General features: G+C 38.2%; 1 protein-coding gene across 1 annotated transcript; it reads left to right on the top strand.

Moving 5' to 3' along the window:
* Window positions 1-422: 422 nt before the first annotated feature.
* Window positions 423-25930, top strand: GLP2R (glucagon like peptide 2 receptor). Its single transcript, XM_077188328.1, has 13 exons — window positions 423-521; window positions 7126-7219; window positions 7799-7903; window positions 8935-9056; window positions 11748-11854; window positions 12445-12601; window positions 13657-13816; window positions 13946-14006; window positions 16006-16075; window positions 16598-16686; window positions 17756-17894; window positions 24026-24067; window positions 25622-25930. Exons 1-13 carry the CDS (start codon window positions 423-425, stop codon window positions 25928-25930), a joined length of 1554 nt encoding a protein of 517 aa, XP_077044443.1.
* The last annotated feature ends 635 nt before the right edge of the window (window positions 25931-26565 follow it).

Here is a 26565-nt window from a genome sequence, read left to right as displayed (position 1 = left end):
AAATGTATGTATGTATGTATGTATGTAGAAATATATATATGTGTTTTTGTGGAGCTGGATTGCATTCTGGAAAAATCACTGGCAAAATTCCTGTGGTGATTCAAGGGACAGGATCAGCCCTTTAATGTTTTAATAGTTTTCTGCCTCCTTATTGGCTAATGGAGAAGCTGCAGTAAGCAGAGTTTGTGAAGTTTAGACTGAGCTCTCTCTGCCTTTAATCAGAAACACCAAAGCAGAGTTGGAGTCCAGCAAAGCGAAACACTTCAGGAGACTTCCTCACTTATTGGAAAGAGCATTCATGGAACAGTGGCATTCATAAAAGAAGACACTTTTACTTCTTTTTTTTTTCTTTTTTTTAATTAATATAATTGAACTTTAGAGTGAAATAGCAGCAAACTGGGGACAAGTTTATCCCAAAGGGCATGGTGACACTTCTTGCTCTCTATTCCAGCATGGGACTCTGGTCCAGGATAGCTCCAACCTCTGCCAGCTCCCTCATGGTGTTGTTCCTTGTGAAACAGGTAAGCTAATTCAATAATTAATAATGGACACTGGCAAAGGGAGTTCCTAGCACGTAGCATTTTAAGTGCCACAAACAAAAAAGCATCTTTGTACCAAAGATCCTTCTGACATAACAATTTATTTTTATTGCTGATTAGCCATGAGAAATAATGGCTGCAAAGCTGTAGGGTTTTATATCAGAACTCTCTCTGACCAGGGCATTTATTACCATTTTATTCTATTAATCCTCATTCATGCAGTGAATAAATTATGTTTACAACCATTTGCACAATCATTTTTCATACCATTATTGATCAGCATTGAATTATATTTGTTTTTCCGTTTTCCTACCAGATAAAAATACTGTTATGAATCAGGTTTATTTTCTAATGGTTTTTCTCTGTTTCCTAAACCCTGCCTTGATTTGTTTCTGGCACTGACTTGTGAGCATTGAATCTCCAATTTGTGAAATCAGGCTGGTTTTGTTCTGCGTCTCACCCTCATGCAGAAAGCAAATTAATCTGTATGAGATTTCTGCCTTTATTTCTTGTATAGATCTTCTAAACATTTTTATTTTTATTTTTATTTTTATTTTTATTTTTATTTTTATTTTTATTTTTATTTTTATTTTTATTTCTCCCCCTAAATCTTTACAAAATTCTAAAGACTTCTTACTTCCCTTATAAATAGGAGGGGTTTAGCTACTTAATGAGAAAATATCTCAGTGTAATTCACTTCAAGGAAATTTTCATGTAAATTTTTAGTAATTCTTATTTATTTATTAATATCAATCTTGATTTGAATATTTTTTTAAAACAATGACTGATATTTGGTAAATTTCAATTTAACTGAATAAAATTCACAGATATATTTAGGGTTCATTTCTATGAAGTGTATGAGCGTCAAGACAATAAACTGAAAGCAAAAAGATATTTCTATCCACTTAATCTCCATTTTCTTGGGTTTCTAAGAAAGTGGGTTTGCAGCTGTTTGTGCAGTCGAGCCCATATCTGTGTTTCTAAAATTTTTATAAAGAAAAAATTACCAGGAGACAAATATATATATTTTTAAAGAAAATACTCCTAATATTTTATATAATAAAAATCTAGAGCTTCTCTGCACAGAGCTTCTGTTTATAGGACTGAAACAACTCAGATTTGTGAGACACCTCAGCCAAAGCATTAGTTCCATCAATGCTGACAGAAAATCTCCAAAATTCTTTTGTGAAATCAAAACTTTGCTAGACTAATGACAGTGAATTAATTTGTCATAGTGGTTCTTGCAATTTGTTTAAAGAAATATGTGCTGTATTTCATTATATTTTTATTTCATAAGAAAGAAACATTTAAAAGAATAATAGCCATAAATCTGTGAAAATATATAAATACACTATATCTGTATTTTCATAAATACGGAAATACACTATATCAAATACACTATATTAAATACATAAATACACTATATCTGTATTTTCTAGCAAAAACCTCTATAGATAGGAAAAATATCCATCAGACTTAACCTGGATCAGGGCTGAAAGAATGAATAAATATTTTTCAGCTTTTCTTTTTAGTTTATGCCTGAATTGAAGGGGCTTTTTTTCTGTCCATAAGAGCATAGCCTGAATAAACAGAAACATTTCATTTCACTGCCAGCTTAGTATGAAAAATTAAAAGGGTGAAATTCTGACTGCACTGTGGTCAGTTATGAAAAACTTAAATTTAAACCAGTCTGCAGCCAGATATAATCCATTTCCTAAATGAAAGCTTCAGGCAGCATTTTCTTCTGCATCCAACAAATGTCCATAGAGTGGGGTCTTCTTGGTGCAATCTCAATAAATGGCCAGAGATTTCCAGGGAATTTTGATTAAATTTCCTCACGGGTGAACTTCAGAGCAAGCAGGGGCCAGGCTGTCAGGCTGGGGCAGTTCCTTTTTTGCCAAAACCACTTCAGACCACCTGAAATGATGTCCAGTGTAGGGCAAAACACCATGGACTGTCTGAGCTTCTGTCTTGGACATGGGTGTTTAATTTTCCCTGTTTAAAAGCAGGGGCCAAATGGCAACTGAAATGCACCACAGATCAAAGGCTGCTGGTTTCCACTGGTTGAGATCATGGCAAATGTCCCTGGAAGTTTGTATTTCTGCACTGTACCTAGCCCAAAACCTGGATCATCAGAGAACTTCCCTGGGATTTGTAACCACAACCTTTGCTGTGGTATTTGAGGTATTTGTTGGGTGTGGCATTCACATTCTCTGAAAAATCCCTTCAGCCAGGATTTTCCTCCTGGGAAGCTGAGAAGCCTCAGAGAAAAAGGAAAATAATTCTTATCTCATTTGCTTCTCCTGTGTTTTGTTCCTTTGGAATGTGTTTGGAGATTGTTTACCCACAGGTGATTGTTCCATTGGATTCTGCTGGGAGTTGTTTTCACTCTTTGGCCAATCGGGGCCATGCTGTGTCAGGACTCTGGAAAGAGTCACAAGTTTTTCATTATTATCTTTTTAGCAACCAGTAATTATTCTTTCTGTATTCTTTAGTATAGTTTAGTACAGTATTCTTTAATATAATATAGTATCACAAAATAATAAATTATCCTCTGAGAACATGGAGTCAGATTCATCACTCCTCCCTGCCACAAGGGCACCCCACAAATACAATAGTGGGGTCTGTCAGAACGCAGCCAAAGGCTGTGTGACCAAAACAAATTCATCTCACAAATATTTACATCAGTAGTGACCTGGTCACTATTATATACACATATTTGGTCACTGTATGACCAAAACAAATTTATCTCACAAGTATTTACATCAATAGTGACCAGGTCACTATTATATACACATATTTGGTCACTGTATGACCAAAACAAATTTATCTCACAAGTATTTATATGAAGAGTGACCAGTATTGGCTATGTGACCACCAAAACGAATTTATCTCACAAATATTTACATCAATCGTATTTAGGCATTGGCTGTGTGACCAAAACTAATTTATCTCATAAATATTTACACCAATAGTGACCAGGTCATTATTATATATATAAATATATATTTGGTCACTACATGACCAAAACAAATTTATCTCACAAGTATTTATATGAGGAGTGACCAGTATTGGCTATGTGACCAAAACAAATTTACCTCACAGAAATTTACACCAATTGTGACCAGGTATTGGCTATGTGACCAAGACAAATTTATCTCACAAGTATTTATATGAAGAGTGAGCAGGTATTGGCTATGTGACCAAAACAAATTTACCTCACAGAAATTTACACCAATAGTGACCAGGCATTGGCTATGTGACCAAGACAAATTTACCTCCCAGAAATTTACACCAATAGTGACCAGGTATTGGCTATGTGACCAAGACAAATTTATCTCACAAGTATTTATATGAAGAGTGACCAGGCATTGGCTATGTGACCACCAAACGAATTTATCTCACAAATATTTACATCAATAGTGACCAGGCCACTATTATATACACATATTTGGTCACTCTATGACCAAAACAAATTAATCTCATAAGTATTTATATGAAGAGTGACCAGTATTGGCTATGTGACCACCAAAACAAATTTATCTCACAAATATTTACATCAATCGTGATTAGGCATTGGCTGTGTGACCAAAACTAATTTATCTCACAAGTATTTATATCAATAGTGACCAGGTATTGGCTGTGTGACCAAAACTGATTTATCTCACAAATATTTACACCAATAGTGGCCAGATATTGGCTGTGACCAGATATTGGATATTAAAACCTGCAGATTTCAAGAAATGGACAATTCCACCAGGAAATGATGTGGAACTGTCATTTAGACCTAACCTGCTCCTCACTCTTGTTGGGTGAACTTCCCCATGGCTGTGCATCACTGGGTTCCTCACTTCCAGAACTTCCCCATGGCTGTGCATCACTGGGTTCCTCACTTCCAGAACTTCCCCATGGCTGTGCATCACTGTTCCTCACTTCCAGAACATTCCCATGGCTGTGCATCACTGTTCCTCAGCTCAGGAACATTCCCATGGCTGTGCATCACTGAGTTCCTCACTTCCAGAACTTCCCCATGGCTGTGTGTCACTGTTCCTCACTTCCAGAACATTCCCCATGGCTGTGCATCACTGTTCCTCACTTCCAGGAACATTCCCATGGCTGTGTGTCACTGTTCCTCAGCTCAGGAACATTCCCATGGCTGTGCATCACTGGGTTCCTCACTTCCAGAACATTCCCATGGCTGTGTGTCACTGAGTTCCTCACTTCCAGAATTTCCCCATGGCTGTGTATCTCTGTTCCTCACTTCCAGAACATTCCCCATGGCTGTGCATCACTGAGTTCCTCAGCTCAGGAACATTCCCATGGCTGTGCATCACTGGGTTCCTCAGCTCAGGAACATTCCCATGGCTGTGCATCACTGTTCCTCACTTCCAGGAACATTCCCATGGCTGTGCATCACTGAGTTCCTCACTTCCAGAACTTCCCCATGGCTGTGCAAAACTGTTCCTCACTTCCAGAACTTCCCCATAGCTGTGCATCGCTGTTCCTCACTTCCAGAACATTCCCATGGCTGTGCATCACTGTTCCTCACTTCCAGAACATTCCCATGGCTGTGCATCGCTGTTCCTCAGCTCAGGAACATTCCCATGGCTGTGCATCGCTGTTCCTCAGCTCAGGAACATTCCCATGGCTGTGTGTCACTGTTCCTCACTTCCAGGAACATTCCCATGGCTGTGCATCGCTGTTCCTCACTTCCAGAACTTCCCCATGGCTGTGCATCACTGTTCCTCACTTCCAGGAACATTCCCATGGCTGTGCATTGCTGTTCCTCACTTCCAGGAACATTCCCATGGCTGTGCATTGCTGTTCCTCACTTCCAGGAAATTCCTCCTCTCCAGGAATGGAACCCAATGAGCTGCCAGGTAGCCACGGCGAGGTTTCCTCTGCATTCCCTTGGCTGTTTAACACATCTGTTTATCAGAAACTGGAGTGTTCTTCCTCCAGCCCAGCAGTTCTGTCCCAAATGTGTCATCCCCAAGGCTCTGCCTCTCCAGATGGGGTTCACTGACCCACCAGTGTCTGAGGAATCTCCCCTGGCTCCCAGGATTTGGGGGCCTGCAGGAGGGAAATGTCAAGATGCTTTTTTTTTTTTAATTTATTTTGGAAACATGCATTCCTTTCTCATGGCTGCTGTAAATATTCTCTCCTTATCTTGCAAGCCCATCCACGGAAGAATGATTTTAGTTTTTCTGCTCCCTCAAGCTTCAAGTGGGTGTCTGGAAATGAGATGAGAGACTAAAAGCAGAGTACTGAGCAGACAACATTTACACAGTAAAAACATGCATGAAATAGTGATCCTGCCCAAGAGCTAGACACCAGAACCCTGTTCTTGTTTTGAAAGTAAATAAATATGATTTTCTTCATTAATATAAAAACTAACCATAGGTTTAAGGAACAAAGGTGAAGTCCACAGCCATATATTGTTCTGGTTATGTATCTCAGACAACATCAGGACAACCAGACATGTGTTAAAGGCAGTTTCAAAGAAAGGGTGCAGTCCAGACAAAACGAAATTGAATTTTCCTGGAGAACTGAAAGGCATCTTTTAGGAAAAAGATTCTTTAGAATACTTATATTTTGTTCGCTCTCCAAAATTTCCTCATTAGAATCGGCAACATTTTCAACCAATAATGAATTTTTCATTTCTGGTGACTTGTAGTAGCAGTAATCTTTGACTGCTCTGGCCTCTGAAAGCCCTGGTGAGGAGGCCAGGGGGTTTTATTGCACAGAGGATGTGTCCTTTTCTATGGATAAATAATGATCAGATCCCCGTGCTAACACTGAGCTGTGAACAGCATCTCCCATTATCCTTCCTGAACTGCTTTGCTCCCAAAAAGGCATTTCTTCACCTAAATCACCAAGCGTTTTTGCATTTAATTCTTCTGGTTTTAGCCATTGCTTTCCTAAACAGCAATTATCAGCTCTTAGAGACCTCTGCAGACAGATGAGGAGGTGTCTGTCATTTTATTGTGTGAGAATTCTAGGGGGCAAACACTCTTCTCACCTATGGACACAAGGGGAAAGCAAAACAGTGCCCTGTTGAGCAAAAAGGGCAACATGGTGCAAATGGCAACTAAAACTAAAATTTACAGAAGTGTTTCTTTCAAAAAAAGCAGAAAAGAAGAATAGAAAGATGTCTATGGCCCAGTTGCAGCTGCTGGTAAAAGAAGTGGTCTGTGAAATGCTGGGCAGAACAGAATGCACCAGAGGAAAGGTGTTAGTAGCTAAATAGCATTGTTTATTCATTACTGCTTTATTCAACTTTTTTTTTTTTTGCTCTATTGTTCAACCAGGTGTGCTTGATTGTCTTTAAATATGTTCTAAAACCAAAAAGCCCTTTAGACATTTTACCTACCATTTTTTCCTCCACTACCCTCATTTCATTTTCACCTCTCCTCTTTCTCTCCTCATTCCTTTAGACGTTTTTTACCTATCATTTTTTCCTCCTCTCCTCGTTTCTCCTTTCTCTCATTTTGGACCAGAATTTCTTGTAATGGAAAGCAATCTGTCATTTAAGGACTAAAAGGTTCTAACTGATTTTTCTCCTGTACAGTATTTTCATTCCCAGGCCAAAGGTTCTCTGCTGGAAAAAACCACGACTGGATGGAACAAATACAAACAGGAATGCTTGAAAATGCTGCAGGAATCATCTGTAGATAGTGGTAAGGAATTAAACAACGAAGACGTTTATTAAGGTTGTTGAATATGCAAATATTGTCTTGCTGTATGTCTGTTCCTAAGTTCTAAGTGTAGAACAATTCACCTGACACAAATCTTAGCCTGAAGTCCTTGTTTATTTTCCTTTCTCTGTGGTCACACTATCATAAAATCACAGAATCACAGAGCACCCTGAGCTGGAAGGAGCCCCGGGGATCACCCAGTGCAGCTCCTGTCCCTGCCCAGACCCCCAAAAACCCCACCCTGGGCATCCCTGGCATTCCTGGGGAGCCTGGGCAGTGCCCAGCACCCTCTGGGATAAGAACAAATTCCTGGATTTCCCTATGTCCAACCCAACCCTCCCCAGCCATTCCATGGGTTCTGTCCCTGTCACAGGGCAGAGTTTGGAGCTGTCCCTAAGGAGGAATCTGCACACCCTGCTCGTGGTTTTAAGCAATAAACTTATCTCATACACAACATTTATCTGCAATACCTCATTATTCTGGAGCAGTTCAGAGTGGTTTCCATGACTGACCCTTGTCTGCACAACTTTTTGTAAAACTTTTATTTGCTTCTCTCTCCAGGAGTACATTGCAATGGGACATTTGATCAATTTGTTTGCTGGCCCTACTCACCCCCAGGAAATGTCTCTGTTCCTTGTCCTTCTTATTTGCCATGGCTGGAAAATGGTAATGTGAAAGTGGTACTAAAATGTATTTTTATATTATCTAATAAATATATTAGATAACAATATATTCAATATAAATAATAATAGACTTTTTTATGCTAATAAGCATGAAGTTCCTATCTAATCTCCCAAACTGCCTCTGCCAACCATTTAGGACAAACCCAGCTCTTCATAATAAACAAAAGCATCTTGCCTCCATGGAATGGGGACTCTTTTTCTTTTTTCTCATCTGAATTCCTACAAAAGGAAGATTTCTGATCACATTTCTTGGATGGTTTAAGGTTTTTTCCAGTGTCTAGCATTCATGCAGAGCTCCTGCTCCATCACCACAAACTGTGCTCCCAAAGCAATTTTCTGAGTTCTGAGCTAAGCAAAACAAGATATTCTGGTTTGCTATCACCCTTAAACAATTTCAACTCAAAAATGATTGAAAAAGCTCAGGCCTGATCAGAAATAAACAGGTGGGAACTGTTGAGGACAACATCAAACAAACACCAACCAGGGTTCCCACACCATTCCTCTGATGCTGTGGGCAAATTCCTAATTAGTTTAATTGGGAAAATTCAATGAAAACCAAGAAAAGTTCATCAGTTCAGCCCTCCCCTGCTGAAGGTGCACAGAAATGAAATATCAGCAACATCAGATATTACAGAGAAAGATCATTCCCTGATCAAATCCTTGTGCAGTTTGGACTGCACAAACCTGCTCAATGAATTACCCATTCATGAGCTTAATGAGGAAAAATGAATAAAGGGAGATGTCTGTAGGCTTCTCTTTTGGATGTACTGTGTGGATTTTCTTGTAAAAAACAGGTACATTCTGGGAATTTAATTCTGCTGGACTACATTCCTCCTTTGTCCTATGTTACTATAAAAAATATATATTGACAAAGACAAAAGAAAAGTGGGTTTAATTCTTTTTTTTGAGTATGGGTGGTGTAGAGTCGATTGTGGAGGTAGAAATCTTTCAAACATGTATGAAAAATGAAATCTCTATTTTGACCTTTCAAACTAAAACTCTGTTTACTTTCAGGAAGTGTAGGACATGTATACAGAGTCTGCTTGGATGAAGGGATTTGGCAAACAAAGGAAAATTCCACAGACATTTGGCGGGATAGTTCAGAATGTTCTGAGAAAAATCATTTCCAAAAAAATGTAAGTATGTTTTATATTACAGCTGAAAACTTTAATCTTCTTAGTCCTTTCTTGAGTAACTGACAAAACATTTCCATTTAATACCTGCAAAGCATCTTCAGATTTCATTTAACCTACCAGATGGAAAGCTGTTATTTTATTTATAAGAAGCAGAAAAGCAAATATTAAAGAAGGGGATTCCTGCTTTAGATGCCACATTTTCTGTTCACACTCCGGAGTTCACATGTGCTGATTTTCTCCTAAGAAAACAGAAAACCACTGCAACTTGTCAAGCGAGTACCATCCCAGTATCTCCCCAAATCACACTGGTCTGTGAAAGCCAGACAGCTCAGCTTCCCTCCCGAGCCTTTCAGCGTTTAATGAGCTGTTAATTGGTAATTTCAAAGTTAACTGGGCAGAGGCTGCAGGATTCCCCCTCATCCAATGCCCTCCTTCCTGTGTTTCTCATATTGCACCAGGCCAGGGCTGGGCTTTATAAGCCAAACTGCTTTTACCACAGAATTCAGAATTAGGTCTCTTAGGTAAGCACTATCACCACTGATTTTTTAATTTTTAATACTGACTGAGTGCTGTTTCTTACCTTATCAAGTAACACTGCTTTACTGATTTGTTATGAAACATTATTAGTTTAGTAGCTCTGTGTATTACTACATTTTTACTAAACTCTTTATATGGTAAATACATGAATTTCCAAACTTTCAGTTTATTTGTGCAAATGTAATAAATATTTATTAGTTCTGAGTGTTTTCCAAGGTTTCTTGACTATTCTGGATAGCTTATTTGATATTATTTCATCTTGTGTGACAGCAGACAATTTCTTTGAAAGCTTTAACCAGCTTTCCTACCAACACTAAATGTGGGCTTGTATTATTTTATTTAATTGAATAATTTTTTTATTCATTTTGTTTTATTTAATTGAATAATATGGGCAATTTGTTTGTTTTATTTAACTGAAACCCCCCAAGCTGTTGGAAATCACCCAGAACCAGCATCTTCACACATCAGAGGAATCAGCTTGGTTTCGTGTGCTTTGGTGTGGCAGAATTGAAATAGCCAAGATGATTACTTGAGATTTTCACAAGGTTTCTACCTGCTGGAACGTTTCCATGGAGCAGAGTGACCAGCAGCTGGGAATCTCCTGCACCCACACTGCTTTCCCTGGGCCCTTTCACCCCCTTCAAGAGTGATTTGGTTTTGTTTCTCTAATAATTGGAATTTTTAGAGAAAACTGCTGGCAGGAAGAGAGTGCTGAAGTCCTGCTGCTGAGTAGTAGGACAAGAAAAATAGCAAAATCGGCGAGGAAATGACACAGGTTCCAAGAAAAGCTCTGTAGGCCAAATGTGGATTATGAAAGCCACGTATCCTGTATCTCATGGGAGATGCTCTCCTTGGGCTGGAAGTTTGAAGAGCTGAGAGGCAGACATAAGCAGCTAAAATGGAAAAAAAAAAGGAAAAATAAATGTTAAATTAGGCAAATTGAAAGGAAATTTCTGCAGGGCCAGGAGCTGGACTTCAACAATCTTTGTGGGTACCTTCCACCTCAGGGTGTTTATGATAATCTGTGAGAGTGTGGGTAGTTCCCTTCCTTCTCTGAGGTCTCATCTGTCATTCAAAGACATTCAAGAGAGCTCTGATTTAATAATTATTAATTTTTCCTTTGAACTCAGGACAGAAGTCAGCCTGTTTCAACAGCTCCAGGCAGGGCTGGCTGCCAGCATTGTGCAGGCCCAGCTGGGCAGTGGCTGTGTCCAGACCTCACACAGGCTCAGTTATCTCTGATTTGGGCTACAAATGGTGTTTGGGCACGAGAAATCTGGGAATAGTCTGGGAGAGCCTTAGGATTTGAAAAGAAATTCAGGGTGCAAGCATCTTTGTCCCACACTGATTTCAAAAGGCAGTGCAGAGAGTGTTATTGTCCTGTTTTCTGAAAAATCCCTTCCCCAGGACTTTTCTCCTGAGAAGCTGAGAAACCTCAGAAAAGAAATGGAAACAAGAATTATCTGATTGCTTAGAATGTGGTTTAGAGGTTGCTCACCAGCAGGTGCATCTTTGATTGGTTCCATGTGAATTGTTTTTAATTAATGACCAATCCCAGCCAGCTGTGTCAGACTCTCTGAGTCTGTCATGAGATTTTATTATTCATTCTTGTCCAGCCTTCTGATGTCTCCTTTCTCTTTCTTTAGTATAGTTTTAGTATAGCAATATAATATAATATAATATAATATAATATAATATAATATAATATAATATAATATAATATAATATAATATAATATAATATAATATAATATAATATAATATAATATCAGCCTTCTGAGAACTTGGAGTCAATTCTCATCTCTCACCTCATCCCAAAAACCCTCACAACACAACAACAATTAGTAACCACAACAATTAGAAACCTGAGCAGGGATCAGAATCCTGCCCTGGCTCCTTGAATGAATATTGTCTTTGTCAATCTATATTTTTTATAGTTACATAGGACAAAGTAGGAATGTGATCCAGCAGAAATAAATTCCGTAATAAATAAATTCCCAGACTGTAGCTGTTTTTCACACGAAAACCCACCCAGCACATCCAAAAGAGAAGCCTGCATCTCCCTTTGTTCAAAAATGTGACCCCCAAAGTTCCTGAGCTGGGTTCCTGCCCTGTCCCCCTGCCTACATCACACATTTCTCTTCTTTGTTCCCAGGAGGAAGAACACAAACTGCTCACCACCCTACAGCTGTTATACACAATAGGATATTACTTTTCTCTCATCTCACTGGTATTAGCTCTGCTTATACTTTCTTTACTCAGGTGAGTAAAAAATTCACATGCATTTTAAATGTACAGAGCCCTGTACTCATATTCTTCTTATGAAATTGAAGTTATCATTTAGTTATGAATGAAATTATCATTTAGTTTCCAGTGTTCCAGTACCTGAAGGGGCTACAAAAAACAAAAACAAACAAACAAACAACTGGGGATGAGCTTTGGAAAAGGGCATGGAGTGATAGGACAAGAGGGAATGGCTTTAAGCTGAAGATGGTAGATTTAAATTAGGTGTTAGGCAGAAATTCTTTCCTGTGAGGTCACCCAGACAAACTGCCCCATTCCTGGAAGATTTTAAGGCCTTGGAGTATCCTGGTGTCCTTGCCCATGGCAGGAGGGATGGAATGAGATGGGCTTTTAGATTCCTTCCAACCCAAACCATTCTGTTGGTCCCATGGAAATAATTTGCATTTTTCCAAGGAGCAATACAAATGCAATTTCTAAGCAGAATGCATGGATGGCAACAATGTGAATAAAACAGTTGTTTTGCTGGGGTTTTGTTGGTTTTTAAAAATTTTCTTTCTGCAAATTACACCTATTCTGGAGGATTCATACATTATTTTTTTCTCCCCCAGAAAACTTCACTGCACAAGAAACTACATCCATATGAATTTATTTGCATCCTTTATCTTGCGTGCTGCAGCAGTTCTTATTAAAGACTCTGTGTATTACAATATTTACTCCAAAAGACCAAATGATGAAAGTGGATGGATTTTATACCTCAGTCCAGAGGTAATGTGTTAATTCATAGCTGATAATAAATGTGTGCTTCTAGTGGTCACAACAGTTCCAGTTTTGGAATTTTCCCTACACCATCAAGTGTTGAGGTGTTTGTAAGCTGAAGTTTTGATGATAAAAGTTGGGGTAATCAACATGAAATCCTGATTGTAAGAGATTTATTTTAAATTAATAGGAAGTACAAATTAATTAATGGTAATGTTTAGAAACAGCCACTTAAGCAAAGCATCTCACACCTTGTAGCCTTTAGGAAGAAGTCTCTGTTTATTTGGTACAGATTATATCTATCTATGTCTATAAATTATATAGATATATCTATATAATATATAGACATAGATATAGATATTATATATATTATATATATTATATATATCATATATATTATATAATATTATATATATTATATAATATTATTATATCTATTATATTATAGACATAGATATATAATATTATATATTATAATAATATAATATTATTATATCTATTATAATGCACATTATTATAATATATAATATATATTATTATAGTAGTATTATATATGTATTATGTATATTATTATATCTATATATTATATACATTATGTATTATATATAACTATCTAATAGATATAATATATAATATGAATAATTATATATTATATTTCTAATAATTATATATTAGCTATATAAACGATATAGTTTTTTATATTAAATAAATTGAATAAAGACTTATAAATGTTATAATAGTAATTCTAATTATAATAATAAATAATATTATTGTTATTTATAACAATAATTATAAATATTATTATAATTATAATAATATTTATATTATAATATATAATATATTATATAACTATAATTCATTATATTTATAATTATTATATTATAATAATAAAGATGATAAATATTTATTATTTCTGTTTGTTTTTGTAGGAATAGAGCTTACACACATCAACAAGGAAAATTATCTGCAAGATAATTGTAGATAACTTTTATTTTAACAGCTCACCAGCAAAAACAATGCAGATCTTGACATCTACATTTACTCCTGGTTTCTCCTTCCTACAGATTGTGATCATCTGCAGGACTGCCCAGTTTTTCATGCATTACTTTGTTGGGGCAAATTACTTCTGGCTGCTGGTGGAAGGAATTTATCTGCACACGCTGTTGATAACTGTGGTGCTCTCTGAGAGAAGGCTGCTGCAGACTTACATTGTGATAGGATGGGGTGAGTCCAGAACTGCCCCAGCTCTGCTTTCCTTTTGCTTTGCTGAGTCAGTGGAGGATATTTTGTGAAGGAAATGAAAAAAATCTACTTCTACAAGCTTGATGGAATCGATTCTTCTTTTCTTTTCAGTTGTTCCAATCCTGTTTGTGGGCCCATGGGGAATAAGCAGATCCAAACTGGAGAACACTGGGTAAGTTATTCAAGAAAATGTTCTTTGGAATCCTGACTTTCTGTTTGCTTGGCTGTGCTTGACACAAAAACTGACCAGCAAATTATCAGATTATCCAGCACCTATGGGTATTTGTTACACTTTCAAGGTTCCCTTTAGTACTTTTACATTAAAAAAAAACTTTAAAAAAATAATAATAATAAAACTTCTGGGAATTTTCAGATATTCCTTATGCATTTAGCAAGGAATAGAATGAACTGTCACTGTTCCTGAAGTGTTCATCCATTTCGTCCTATTATATATATAATATATAATAGGAGGAAATGGATATTTATATAAAATATATATATATGAGGGAATATATATAAATGAGGAAATTGGATATTTTACCTCAGTCCATAGGCAATGTTTTAATTCATAGCTGATAATAAATGTGTGCTTCTAGTGGTCACAACAGTTCCAGTTTTGGGAGTTTGCCCTACAGCATCAGCTGTTGAGGTGTTTGTAAGCTGAGCTTTGGATGCTGGGATTTTGTTGATGAAAGTTGGGGTAATCAAGATGAAATCCTGATTGTAAGAAATTTCTTTTAAACGAATGGGAAGAACAAATTAATTAATTGTAATGTTTAGAAACAGCCACTTAAGCAAAACAGCTCACACCTTGTAGCCTTACTAACCTGTCAGTAAGGAGAGGAGGCCAGTGCTTTCCTTGGAAAAGGAAATCTACACTACAAAGGAAACCCACCATCTACACTTTGAGCTTATTTCATATTCACTGCCACTTTTTAAAGAAAAAAAAAGTCATTTTTCATGGAGGCTCATGACCAAACCTGGCAGTGATATTTAGTGAGGGCATCAGGGACAGAAACATGGGCCAGCAAGCACCAGTTCCTGCTCTGGGTGATGCTGTTGGTGACAGCCCATAAACCTTGTGGTGAAAAAAGCCAATCACTTGTTTTTGGAATTTTAGAAGTTTAATAGTAATAAAATGGTTATAAAAAGAGTAATATAATTAGAGTAATAAAAATATGGACAATTTGGGTTTAGGACAATATGAGACAATAGAAACAAAGAGATAGGGACAGTCTGGGTTCCTCTTTCTGGGCAAAATAAACCTGAAAAAGGACCCACATTAACAGAGGATTAACCCTTAAAACCAGCAGCCTGTTGCATATTCATACACCTCATCCATGATGCATGAATTCCATTTAAACACAGGATTCTGCCTGGGCAGTGTCAACTTCTTCCTCTGGATCCTCACAGCTCTTCAGGTTATAACCTAAAACTATATTTAACACACTACTTAAGAAAATTAATACAGCATCACTTTCTAACATAACACATATTATACTCATTTTAATATTTGCAAAAAGCCAATGATAAAATACACATTCTTCACATTTGTGCTTTGTGTATGGAATCTTTTGCTCTCCTCTTATTTTTTGTGGTTTCTGGAGAATTTTATTTGCAACGCCAACATGGATAATAAGCAAGATCCAAGCCATAATTATGGTCTTACAGAGCCAGATAAATTCTAAATGACAAGCCAAGATCCTACAGAACCTCAGGCTAATTAGCAAGAAGAAATAGGACAAATCAGAGGGGTAAAGCAGGAGAAAAAGAGACAGCTGCAAGGAAACCGTATGCACATTTTTAGCAGATGAAGAAGCACAGTCACAGTTCCCAGTTCTTTCATTTCCAGTCTCCAGTTTCAGATTGATAATTTAGGTAGGATTGATTCCATTCTGAGGGTTTGGTGTCGTGTTTTGTGGAGTCAAAGACTGAGTTTGCCAGATGGTTCTGAAGTTTATGGTCCAGGGAAACCTTTATCAACATTGATGCTGCAAGATCTTCAGAGCTGCTGGTGAAACTCTTCCGAGTTTTATTCCATTTCTTTTCAGGGGCCACCTGAAAATGTTGAACTTCACCAAGTTCCTTTTGAAACAGACAATTATGTGAGCATTCTAAGTCTTATTTTTTTTTTTCCTATGAAAATAATTATACTTTAAATTATTCTCCAGGTGCTGGGGAACAAATGAACACATGGGGATCTGGTGGATCATCCGAGGACCAATGTTGTTTTCCATTGCAGTAAGAATTATATAACCTGTATTATTTTTCCCTCCTTGGTCTTTGTAATTAGTGCCATTTCTGTCCTTCAAAATTTTGGAACAAATAAGGCACAGTTTCCTACCACAGAAATATCAAAATAATATTTCATGTTTCAATAATTCATATTTCATATTTCAATAATTTCACAATATTGCAATATTCAGTATTTCAATTTTCACATAAAGTGACCGAAGGGATAAACTTTTGTTCCAAAAATGAGGAGGCAGGGTTCTGTGTTAAGAACATGAAATGTGATTTTGTAGAGGAAGATCGTGTATTGAATTATATGCCAGGCTGAATAAGGCAACACCAAGTTACTCAATTTTGCATATTTAGTATGTTACAATAACCTGATTGTATTCCAACCTCATCCCAGCTGCATTCCAGTTATTTGTTGGCAGGTTTTGCAAGTGTTTAATATCAATTATACATTTATTTAGTTGTTAACTGATGAGTGCAATAACGTTTGCTCTAAATAAACCAAATGTGTTTTTCTTCAAGGTTAACTTTGTCATCTTCTTAAAAATTCTCAGAATGCTGATTTCCAAACTGAAAGCTCAGCAAATGACCTTCCATGACTACAAATACAGGTATGTAACAAATGACCCAGAAGTCCTGATAGTTTTTTTCCTTGAGTTAGGTCTGATGAGCTCTTATTGAATTTATTGCACTTGAGATAGCTTAGCTACTGTGAATGGTATAAAATTAGGAGGATGGTTTTTGAGGTAGTGTTGGAAACAGAAAAGCTTTAATAAAGGGCAAAATAACAAAGATTTTTTAGAGAAAAACTGAGCTAGAGGTAGGAGATTTTTGTTTTTGTTAAAACATTCTACAAACACTCTATTTCTATTGTTCTCTTCTTTTCCTAGTGAATTATTTAGGTGGGACTTTTTGGCCTCTGTCCAGTTGGGTAGCTCTTGGTCTGAGGTGAAGTTTTAAAGGTGTTAAGAGGTGTCTTTTTACTAAATTGAGGAGAGAAACTTTTGGGCTTTTTGTTTTTTTAAGTTGACAAAGAATAATTTGGTCACTTTGCTAACAGAGGGTCCATTCCTCCAAAGTCCTGGCCCCTTTTTAAACATTTTGTCACATCAAAAACTTAACAGATATATTCAGAGTATGGGAAATAGCTATATTCTGAATAGATATTCTGAATATTCTGAATAGATATTCTGAATAGGCTCCACAGACATTTCCATATCTGGGAGCAAAGGCAGCTCAGCACCTGTGCTGAGTTTTGGGGGCATTTTCACAAAAGCTTTTCTTTTTTCTTTCTTTCTTTCTGAGATCTCTGCCCTCAGGTACCTCCTCTCACACCTGTGGCTCTGCTGCTATGACAGATCTTTCCCTTTGTCACCAAAATTTGGGAAGAAAACTAAAAACCCTCTAGCACTATGTTTGTAGCCTGATAGAGAATTGGAATTGCTTTATTCTGGCCAGGATGTGCCGTGGAAAACATTTCATTTACACAAGCCTTTTAACTAGACTTTCCACAGATTTATGCACACATTATTCTCAAAATCACAAAACTGCTGCTACCATTCCAAAGTCAGAATATTGAGGGCATGTTTTTGGAATAATTTCTTTGTCTTTGAGCTTTTGATTTCTGTCAGCAAGGATGTTAAAAAATAAACAGTAATCAAACATTTTCTTTTTAAAAAGATTGGCAAGATCTACGCTAGTGCTGATTCCATTGTTGGGGATCCATGAATTTGTGTTTACCTTCATCACTGATGAACAGGTGGAAGGACTTTCAAGACATATAAGACTTTTCATTCAGCTGACAATGAGCTCATTTCATGTAAGTTCTGAAAATTCTGGTTTTTGTGTTGTGCAAATATTGTTTTTAGGGTTCATAGATCCATGTGCATTTGCTGCTCACCACAGTTACAGTGAAATCTGATTTAATATTATATCCCAACCTACAATATCTCTAAATACACTGTTGCAGTAACAAGATAAAACATTCATAAATAAATATGATAGTCCCAAACACCAAAAAAAGGAGTTCGACATTTAAGAAAAAAAAGGTGTCCTCTGATAACAGGCAACAGCTCATCACAGACCCCTAAAATAGGATTAAAATGGTTCATTTAAAACACTCCCAGCCAAAATCATAGCCATGAGAATGTCATCCAAGGCTTGGGCTCCATTTTCCTCAAGGTTTGTTCACCTTACCTGCAAAGTGAACACTGCCAGATGCACTCTCACAGAAGTGCTGTACACCTGCATCCATTTCCAGTCAGTTTTAGGAGAAAATTTGTCAGAGCCCTCAGATGATGGAACAGAAAAATGGAGCAGCATCTGCAGGTGGAGAAGAGGTTTCTCACCCACCCAGTCAGGAGTGTTTTACAGTGTTCAGGCACTTGGCTCCTCTTCAGTCCCCCTGTGGCAGGTTTTGCAAGTGTTTAATATCAATTATACATTTATTTAGTTGTTAATTAATTAATATCAATGCTAAAATAAATATTAATTAATTAAATATGTTAATTTAATATCAATTATACATTTATTTAGGTGTTCACAGGGGTCCCAGCATGAGGGAAGAGATGAGAATCTTGACTCCATGTTTCAGAAGGCTGATTTATTATTTTATGATATAGATTATATTAAAAGTAAATGATATATTAAAACTATACTAAAAGAATAGAAGAAAAGATTTCGTCAGAAGGCTTGAAAGGAATGGAATGATGATAAAATCTTGTGACTGACCAGAGAGTCTGAGCCAGCTGGGCTGTGATTGGCCATTAATTAGAAACAACCACATGAAGCTAATCCCAGATGCACCTGTTGCATTCCACAGCAGCAGATAACCATTGGTTACATTTCATTTCTGAGGACTCTCAGCTTCTCAGGAGAAAAATCTTAGCAAAAGGATTTTTCATAAAGTGTGTCCGTGACACCCCTGCCTTTATCTTCATTTTGCTACCACATAATGTTGGGGTTTTTTCCAAACTATTGTGTTATACTGTGACTGCTGCTATTTGCAAATGTGGTAAAATAAAAAAAAAACTGCAGCTTGGTTTCTCATATTATCTACATGCTTGTTTGGGTTTGTGAATGATTCTACTGAGATCTCATTTGGGCTCTTTTTACAAATTATTTCTATATTAAATGATTAGTGTTAGTTCAAAGTCCAGCTATACTGAGTGTTATGGCCATTTGGAATTGCTGTTTTTCCTTTGAAACTGATTCAGATAAAGACCTTAAAAAATCCTACAGCTACAACTTATTTTCAACCAAAATCCCAAAATTATAATTTCCATGGTTTGGCTTGAGCAGGAGAAAGCTGAGGCAAGGGAGGGAGGGCAGCTGTGGATCTCAGCTGCAGCACTGGGGTGAGGGAGCCACATTCCAACCAAACCGAGTTCCAAGGAGCCCAGAGGCCAGGGTGAGCTGCTCTGGAGCTCAGGGTGATTCTCAGGTGGTCACTTGTTGTTCTTCTATTATTTCTAGAGTCCCATATTGTTGTTATTACATTTCCAAAGTCCATACCTCTCTGAGGTATTCTCATGGCTGCAGATCTTCGCTGCACAGACTCCTTCTTCTGCACGCTGTTCTCTCTCAGGTCAGGGCTCCCCCAAGGCTCTCCCTGACTGGCTTACCCACCCCTTTTATCCCAGTCATCTTCATCAGTTACAGCTGCAGCCCATTTAAGGACATCACAGCTGCAGCCCATCGAGGGCAACTGGGACCTCTGGGGTAAAACCTCTATACAGATATTCTAATACAATTCCTCTACTATATTTCCCCCTTTGCTTTTACTTAAGTTAACAGTTATACAGATGTTAAATTACAATACATACATTTCTCATGACTCACAGGTCATGCACAACACCCACATAGCTCCTTGCTCAAAGGCCATACTCTTTCACAGCTCCTTGACCCAAAGGCTATGTTGTCACAGCTCTTGGCCGTCACAGCTCTCGGCTGTCTTATCTTCTGCTAGCAACCACCGAAGCTCTTGGCTGTTCCGTCACAGCTCTTGGCCGCCACAGCTCTTGGCTGTCTTAGGTTCTGCTAACTATCACGTCGGGGTCACCACTTGTTGTTCTTCTATTATTTCTAGAGTCCCATATTGTTGTTATTAGATTTCCAAAGTCCATACCTCTCTGATGTATTCTCGTGGCTGCAGATCTTCGCTGCACAGACTCCTTCTTCTACACACTGTTCTCTCTCAGGTCAGGGCTCCTCCAAGGCTCTCCCCGACTGGCTTACCCACCCCTTTTATCCCAGTCATCTTCATCGGTTACAGCTGCAGCCCATTTAAGGACATCACAGCTGCAGCCCATTGAGGGCAACCGGGACCTCTGGGGCAAAACTTCTATACAGATATTCTAATACAATTCCTCTACTATAGTCACTCATGCCCAGCCTGTGCTCCCTGGAACCGTCTGCTCCCGTTTGCCAAGCATGGGGCACTGGCACAGACATCTCTGCCTGCCTGTCTGCAGTGCTGCAGCCCTGCTGAATGTTGAATTTTTGAGAGACTGCTAAAGCTGTCCTGCACCCACATCTCCCTGCCCTGCCAGGACAGCAATTTCCAGATCTTCATTTGCTGCAAAGCCCAGGAAACCTCTCTGGCTCCAGTGGCTGCTCCCCAGCATTCACAGCCCTGACACTGCTGCCCTTTTCTGCAGCTTGAGGCCACCTGAGCCTTCTTTTGCTGCCCTTTCCCCACAATTTATCACAATCCTGGGTTTTTCCCTTTGCATAAATGCACCTGTGCTCTGGTGCATGTGTGCATCAGTGTTTTGGCGCTGTTATTGAGGCTGTAATTTAAAATTTACACCACAGCTTGAGGGGAAAAATGTCCCAGTGACAGCAGAAAATTCCTGGAGAGCCACAACCCCGAGGAGCCTGCTGACATGGTGTTCACAAAATCCCAGGATTATTTGGGTTGGAAGGGACCTTAATGTTGGAGTATAAGTTCCTTGGTTAGAAATATCCTTACTTGGAGAGGTTGCAGTGCCTAGATGTTATTTTAAAAGTGCAGAATCATTTTAAGTGAAGATTTTATTTACTGGCTTGTCCAAAGAAATCTGATATATAAACCAGCTTACTCATCCTTGCTAAAGAACACAAACTTCATTCCTTTTAGAGAAACATGCATGAGCTTGGCAGCATGTCATGCTTTAGAAGCAAAGCTCCATTAAAAAATACCCAGAGATCTCAGCCAATGTTTATTGCAGATTCTCTTTTTTAGCTGCAGCATTATTTATGAAGGGATTAGCCAAAAAGCACATAAACTGTACCCAATTACATTTGTTTAGTCTGTAAATCTTCTCAGTAGTTTAAAAAGGCAGTTAAACTGTTTTGTTAAAGAAAAACAATTATCCTCGGGATCTCAGCTGAAGGTTTAACTCAAACATTTTCAAGGAGCACGAAATTAAATTCTAAATAGGAGTTCTGTTGTAGGTAGGATGCTGCTCTGCCTTAGGAAATGGGGAAATCTAAACATCTTGGCTCCCTTGTGCATGGAAATTGTTTCCCTCAGGAAAAACCACTGGTTTCTGGTGGAGAGAACCCAGTTATTTGATGAGTAATTTCTCACATTCCAATCGTCATTAGAAGAGCTTTGAAGAACTTTGAAGCTTAGGTGTGCATCTGTCCTGTCCTGTTGGTGTTTCTGCTAAGGAGCATTTATTTATTCTGAATTTCTGATTGTCCGTTTTCACTCACACTGGGAGAATTCTGAAAATGTGTGTTTGACAAGTCACAACACACCGGGGAGCTTTCTAAGTGTGAAGATCAATTCACTGGCAGAAACATGAGTAAGCATGAAAGAGAACAGTATTTAATGAAGTGAACGTCAAATATAAATAATCAGTGAAGTTTTCCACCTTCTGGGGGGGTTTTACAGCGCTTGTCACTCCTGCTCTGGCCCTGCAGCAGCAGGGAAGGAGATTCCCAGAGGATTTCCAAACTGAAACCAGCCCAGGGAGCCTCGCAGGCAGCTGAGCCTCTGCCTTTCTCCCAGTGCCCATCACCAGGCTCAGGAGTGCAATTTAAATCCTCTTTCTGCTTCTGGTGAGGCCAAATTTACAGTTTGTACCCATAACAGAAATCCCCTAAACCACCCAGCAGAGTCAGGAACTTTCTACCCCCTAAAAAAGAGAACTGCTTCAAGGAGCAGGAGAAGCTCTGCATAAAAAGTGGCTTTTTAAGCTTGTAAATTTGTATTTAATATAATATATTTAAATATTCAAAATATTAGATGAGAAGACATTATATATTTATGTGATATATATGTCACATAAATATCATCTATTAATATCACCTATTAACTCTATAATCACCTATTATCATTAATATCACCTATTATTAACACCCATTTTTAACTCTATAATCACTTATTAATATCATCCATTAAATAATATTGATTATTAACACCTGTTAATAACACCTGTTAATATCACCGATTATTAACTCTATAATCACCTATTATTAACTCTATAATCTATTATCATTAATATCAGCTATTAACTAATATCAGCTATAATTAACACCTATTATCACCTATTAATATCACCTATTATTAACTCTAATTAACCATATCTTCCCACATTAACCCAGGTGAAGCATGAAAAATGACAGAAATAAAATACATGGAGACAGCAATTTTGTTTGCTGTTTCTCCTGTCCCCAATTCCAGTGGTGTGGCAGATAAACTGCACATATGCTGAAGGAATTAATGACTCCAAATTATTCAGGACTGCTGGGAAATTAACAGCAGGCTCAGAAGGCTGTTGGTTAATTTTAGGTATGATGAAAAATGTTGAGGCTTCTGTGTATGTGGATTTCTTTTTAAACTTTTGTCTGAGCAAAGCAGAAATATTTCTGGAAAAATGAGTGTGGGAACCATCAAATGCTGTCAGCTGAGTTGCACCTTTGTAGCTGTGATATAAATATTGCCGTGGGACTCAGAGTATTTATTCTCTTAATCAGAACTTGTGTCTCAGATGCCTTTAGACAACCAAAAAAGGGCAGTTCCTGAAGCAGGGGGAATGAATCTGCATCTCTGTGGGGCTGAGATGCAGCCTGTAAGCTGCTTTGGTCTGAGACCAAACCCAGACAGAAAGAGGCAAATGGAAATTATAATTTTGGGATTTTGGTTGAAAACATGTTGTATCTGTAGGATTTTTTAAGGTGTTTATCTGAATCAGTTTCAAAGGAAAAACAGCAATTCCAAATGGCCATAACACTCAGTATAGCTGGACTTTGAATTAACACTAATCATTTAATATAGAAATAATTTGTAAAAAGAGCCCAAATGAGATCTCAGTAGAATCATTCATAAACCCAAACTAGCATGTAGATAATATGAGAAACCAAGCTGCATTTTTTTTTTTTATTTTACCACATTTGCAAATAGCAGCAGTCACAGTATAACACAATAGTTTGGAAAAAACCCCAACATTATGTGGTAGCAAAATGAAGATAAAACTGGGGTCTATAATCTGGAAATATTATATATATATATGTAACAATATATAAAAATTTAATTATTTATATATTTTATCGTTATATAAAAATTATATATATAATGATAAATAAAATATTTTATATTTTTATATACATATATAAATATATATTTATAAAATATATAATAGTTATATATACATATTTAAATATATAAAAATAAATCTATATATTTAAATCTTTATTTATATATAAAAATATATAAGAAATTTATATTCTTCAGCATCTGCACAAAATGTGCCCTGCACTTGCCAAGGAACTGCCCAAAAACAAGTGACTGGGTACTTAATTAATTAATAATAAATAAATAAATGCAGGCAGCCAGTTTCCTTCTTGAACATTAAGGAGCACTGTTTATATTTATGGTTTTAACACTAATGTCACCTTTAAATTAGAGCTTCAGTTATTTCCTGCACACTGACTTTTCCTCTCACTCCTTTTCTCTTACAGGGTTTTTTGGTAGCAGTTCTCTATTGCTTTGCTAATGGAGAGGTAAGACTCAATGCTGTGAGAGAAGCTTTTGGCTCATTTTAGTAAAATGCTTTTAGTTCATTTTAGTACATTTTAGTAAAAGCTATTAATGTAAAATGTATTAATGACACCAAGAAGGATGAACACACTGACCAGCTCTGCTTATTGAGAGCATTTGTGCATTCTTTTGAGCTGGTAAAATTGTTTTGAGTGAAGAGAACAGCAAGAACTACCACAGGTTTGGACTCAAATGCAAAATATTCTGTCTTCTTGTAGTTTAAAACCATGCCCCTCCCTGTCCTATCACTATTTGCATGTGTAAAAATGTCTCTCAGCTTTTGTGTATGTCCCCTTTAGGCACTGGAAGGGACTCTAAGATCTCCCCAGAGCCTTCTCTTCCCCAGGCTGAACAACCCCAGCTCTCTCAGCCTGACTTGCTGCACGCTACCCTGGACAATGATGTTATCTCAGTTCATTTTAAATGTTTTCTACACTGAATCTGTCTGCTCTCCCTGACATTCGGCCCAGGTGCAGACTGCCACTACTCACACACATCAGATTTGCAGAGGAAAAACTTTCCTGAGTCAGGGTGAAGAGGTTGGGCTCTTCAGATTGATTTAGCAAACAAATCTGTTCCCACCCTACGAGCACCAGGTGCACCCAAACCCTGTAGGGGAAGATGAAACAGGAAAGCCTTATCAATATGATTGCCTGGCAAAAGATTTGGAGAATATGGAACCTATGAGTGAGATTGAAATGAAAGCAAGCTTTGAGATCCCTCAGTTACTGAACAACTGGAAAACAATGGTGTGGCCAGCTGAAGGTGATCCCCTTTTGATGGAACAACACCCTCTGCTTGCAGACAGGCCCAAGGGTCAGAGCAGACCCTACAGCTTGGCAGAAGGGGCCAAAGAGGAGTTTGTAGGGTTTAAAACTACTCCAAAGAGTAGTTTTTAGGGTTTCCAAAGAGTAGTTTTTAGGCTTGGCAGAAGGGGCCCAAAGAGGAGTTTTTAGGGGTTTAAAACTACTGCAGAGAGTAGTTTTTAGGGTTTCCAAAGAGTAGTTTTTAGGCTTAGCAGAAGGGGCCCAAAGAGTAGTTTTTAGGGTTTTTTAGGGTAACACAGTATGGTAATGTAATGATTCTTTTAGGCTGTATGTAAATGCTACAGGGTTTGTATCTTGTACTAGATTGGTCAGTGAGAATTAGAATATTCAATACAGAAGAAGATTTATTGTATTGGAACGGGAACCTTGCTTTCTCATCCCCTTTACCACGCTCTTGCCTTCTCTCTCTTTACCTCTCTCTTCTCTTTCCGTGTTCAAGCTGTGCTGGCAGCTCCAGCAGGGCCCCTGCACTTGGCCCTTTGCAATAAACCACAAATTCCAAGCCCTGGCTTCAGGGATCTCTGGTCCCCATCCATCCTGACCATCCCACCCCCCCAATCACTCCTACAAATCCCCAAAGGGGCAGGAAGCTCAGCACTTCACAGCTCCTCTCATTTTCCACCTGGGATTTGTGTCAGTGAGCAGCAGGTGCTCACATACCATTACATGATTATTTTCTCCTCTCCTCAGGTGAAAGCAGAGCTGCAGAAGCAGTGGTCCCGTTTCCTGCTGGCAGATCCCTTTGGCTGCAAGCTCTGCTTTCTAGGGGAAAACATCAAATACCTCAGGAAATGTTCCCAGAAAAGGCAAAAGCAGCACCTCAGCAGCAGGCAGCGCTGCTGCCTGGAGGCGAGCAGGCCCTGGGAGCTGCAGCTGCAGCAGAGGCAGAGCCCAGGGGCCAAGGCAGGCCCTCCCCAGATGAGCATGTCTGACAGCAGCGAGGGAGAGGTCACCACTGCAGAGACCACCGAGGAAGTCTTTGAGGAGAGTGAGATTTAGGGAGCTGTCCCCTGGGGCAGCAGCAGGGCTCAGGAAAAGGGAGCGTTCATCTCTCAGCTGCAGCCGTGCAGAGCTCTGAGATGGAGCAGTTGATGTCCCAGGCGTTTTCCAGCTGTCTCGGGCTGAGAAAAATGAGATTTGTCTGGAGGGTGCTAAGCTGTGTGCCTGGGAGAAGAGGTCCTCTGGATGGAGCATTTTTGCATTGAGCTGCCATTTCTGTAGCATACACAAGGAAGCAGGATGAGCTCTGGAAAGCAGCAGGCTCTGGAGACACATTTTGTCAGCTTCATCCATATGCGACTGGCTTGAGTCACGGCATGAGAAGTCAACTTTTCTCTTTCATAGGAGTGGATAATAAACAGAGAGATGTGTGTGGAAGACTCCTTCCTTCACAGACTGAAATCTTACCCCATCCCAAGAAAAAACACCCCAATTTTAGAACAAACCAGACCAAACACACACACACACACATACATATATATATATGCATCTGTATGTATATAAATGCATATATATATATTTATATTTATACATACATGCATATATATATGCACATACAGATATATATGTATATATCTAGATATACGTATACTTATATTTGTGTGTGCATATATATGTATATATGTATATATATA

This window comes from Agelaius phoeniceus, chromosome 19 (assembly GCF_051311805.1).
Source record: "Agelaius phoeniceus isolate bAgePho1 chromosome 19, bAgePho1.hap1, whole genome shotgun sequence".
NCBI lineage: Eukaryota > Metazoa > Chordata > Aves > Passeriformes > Icteridae > Agelaius > Agelaius phoeniceus.
This window is presented reverse-complemented; position numbering and strand designations above follow the sequence as displayed.

Coding starts and splice junctions, on each gene's coding strand:
- GLP2R (XM_077188328.1), top strand. CDS start 423: ATGGTGACACTTCTTGCTCTCTATTCCAGCATGGGACTCTGGTCCAGG. Junction 11,855..12,444: donor CTTATACTTTCTTTACTCAG/GTGAGTAAAAAA, acceptor TTTCTCCCCCAG/AAAACTTCACTGCACAAGAA. Junction 12,602..13,656: donor TTTTATACCTCAGTCCAGAG/GTAATGTGTTAA, acceptor TCCTTCCTACAG/ATTGTGATCATCTGCAGGAC.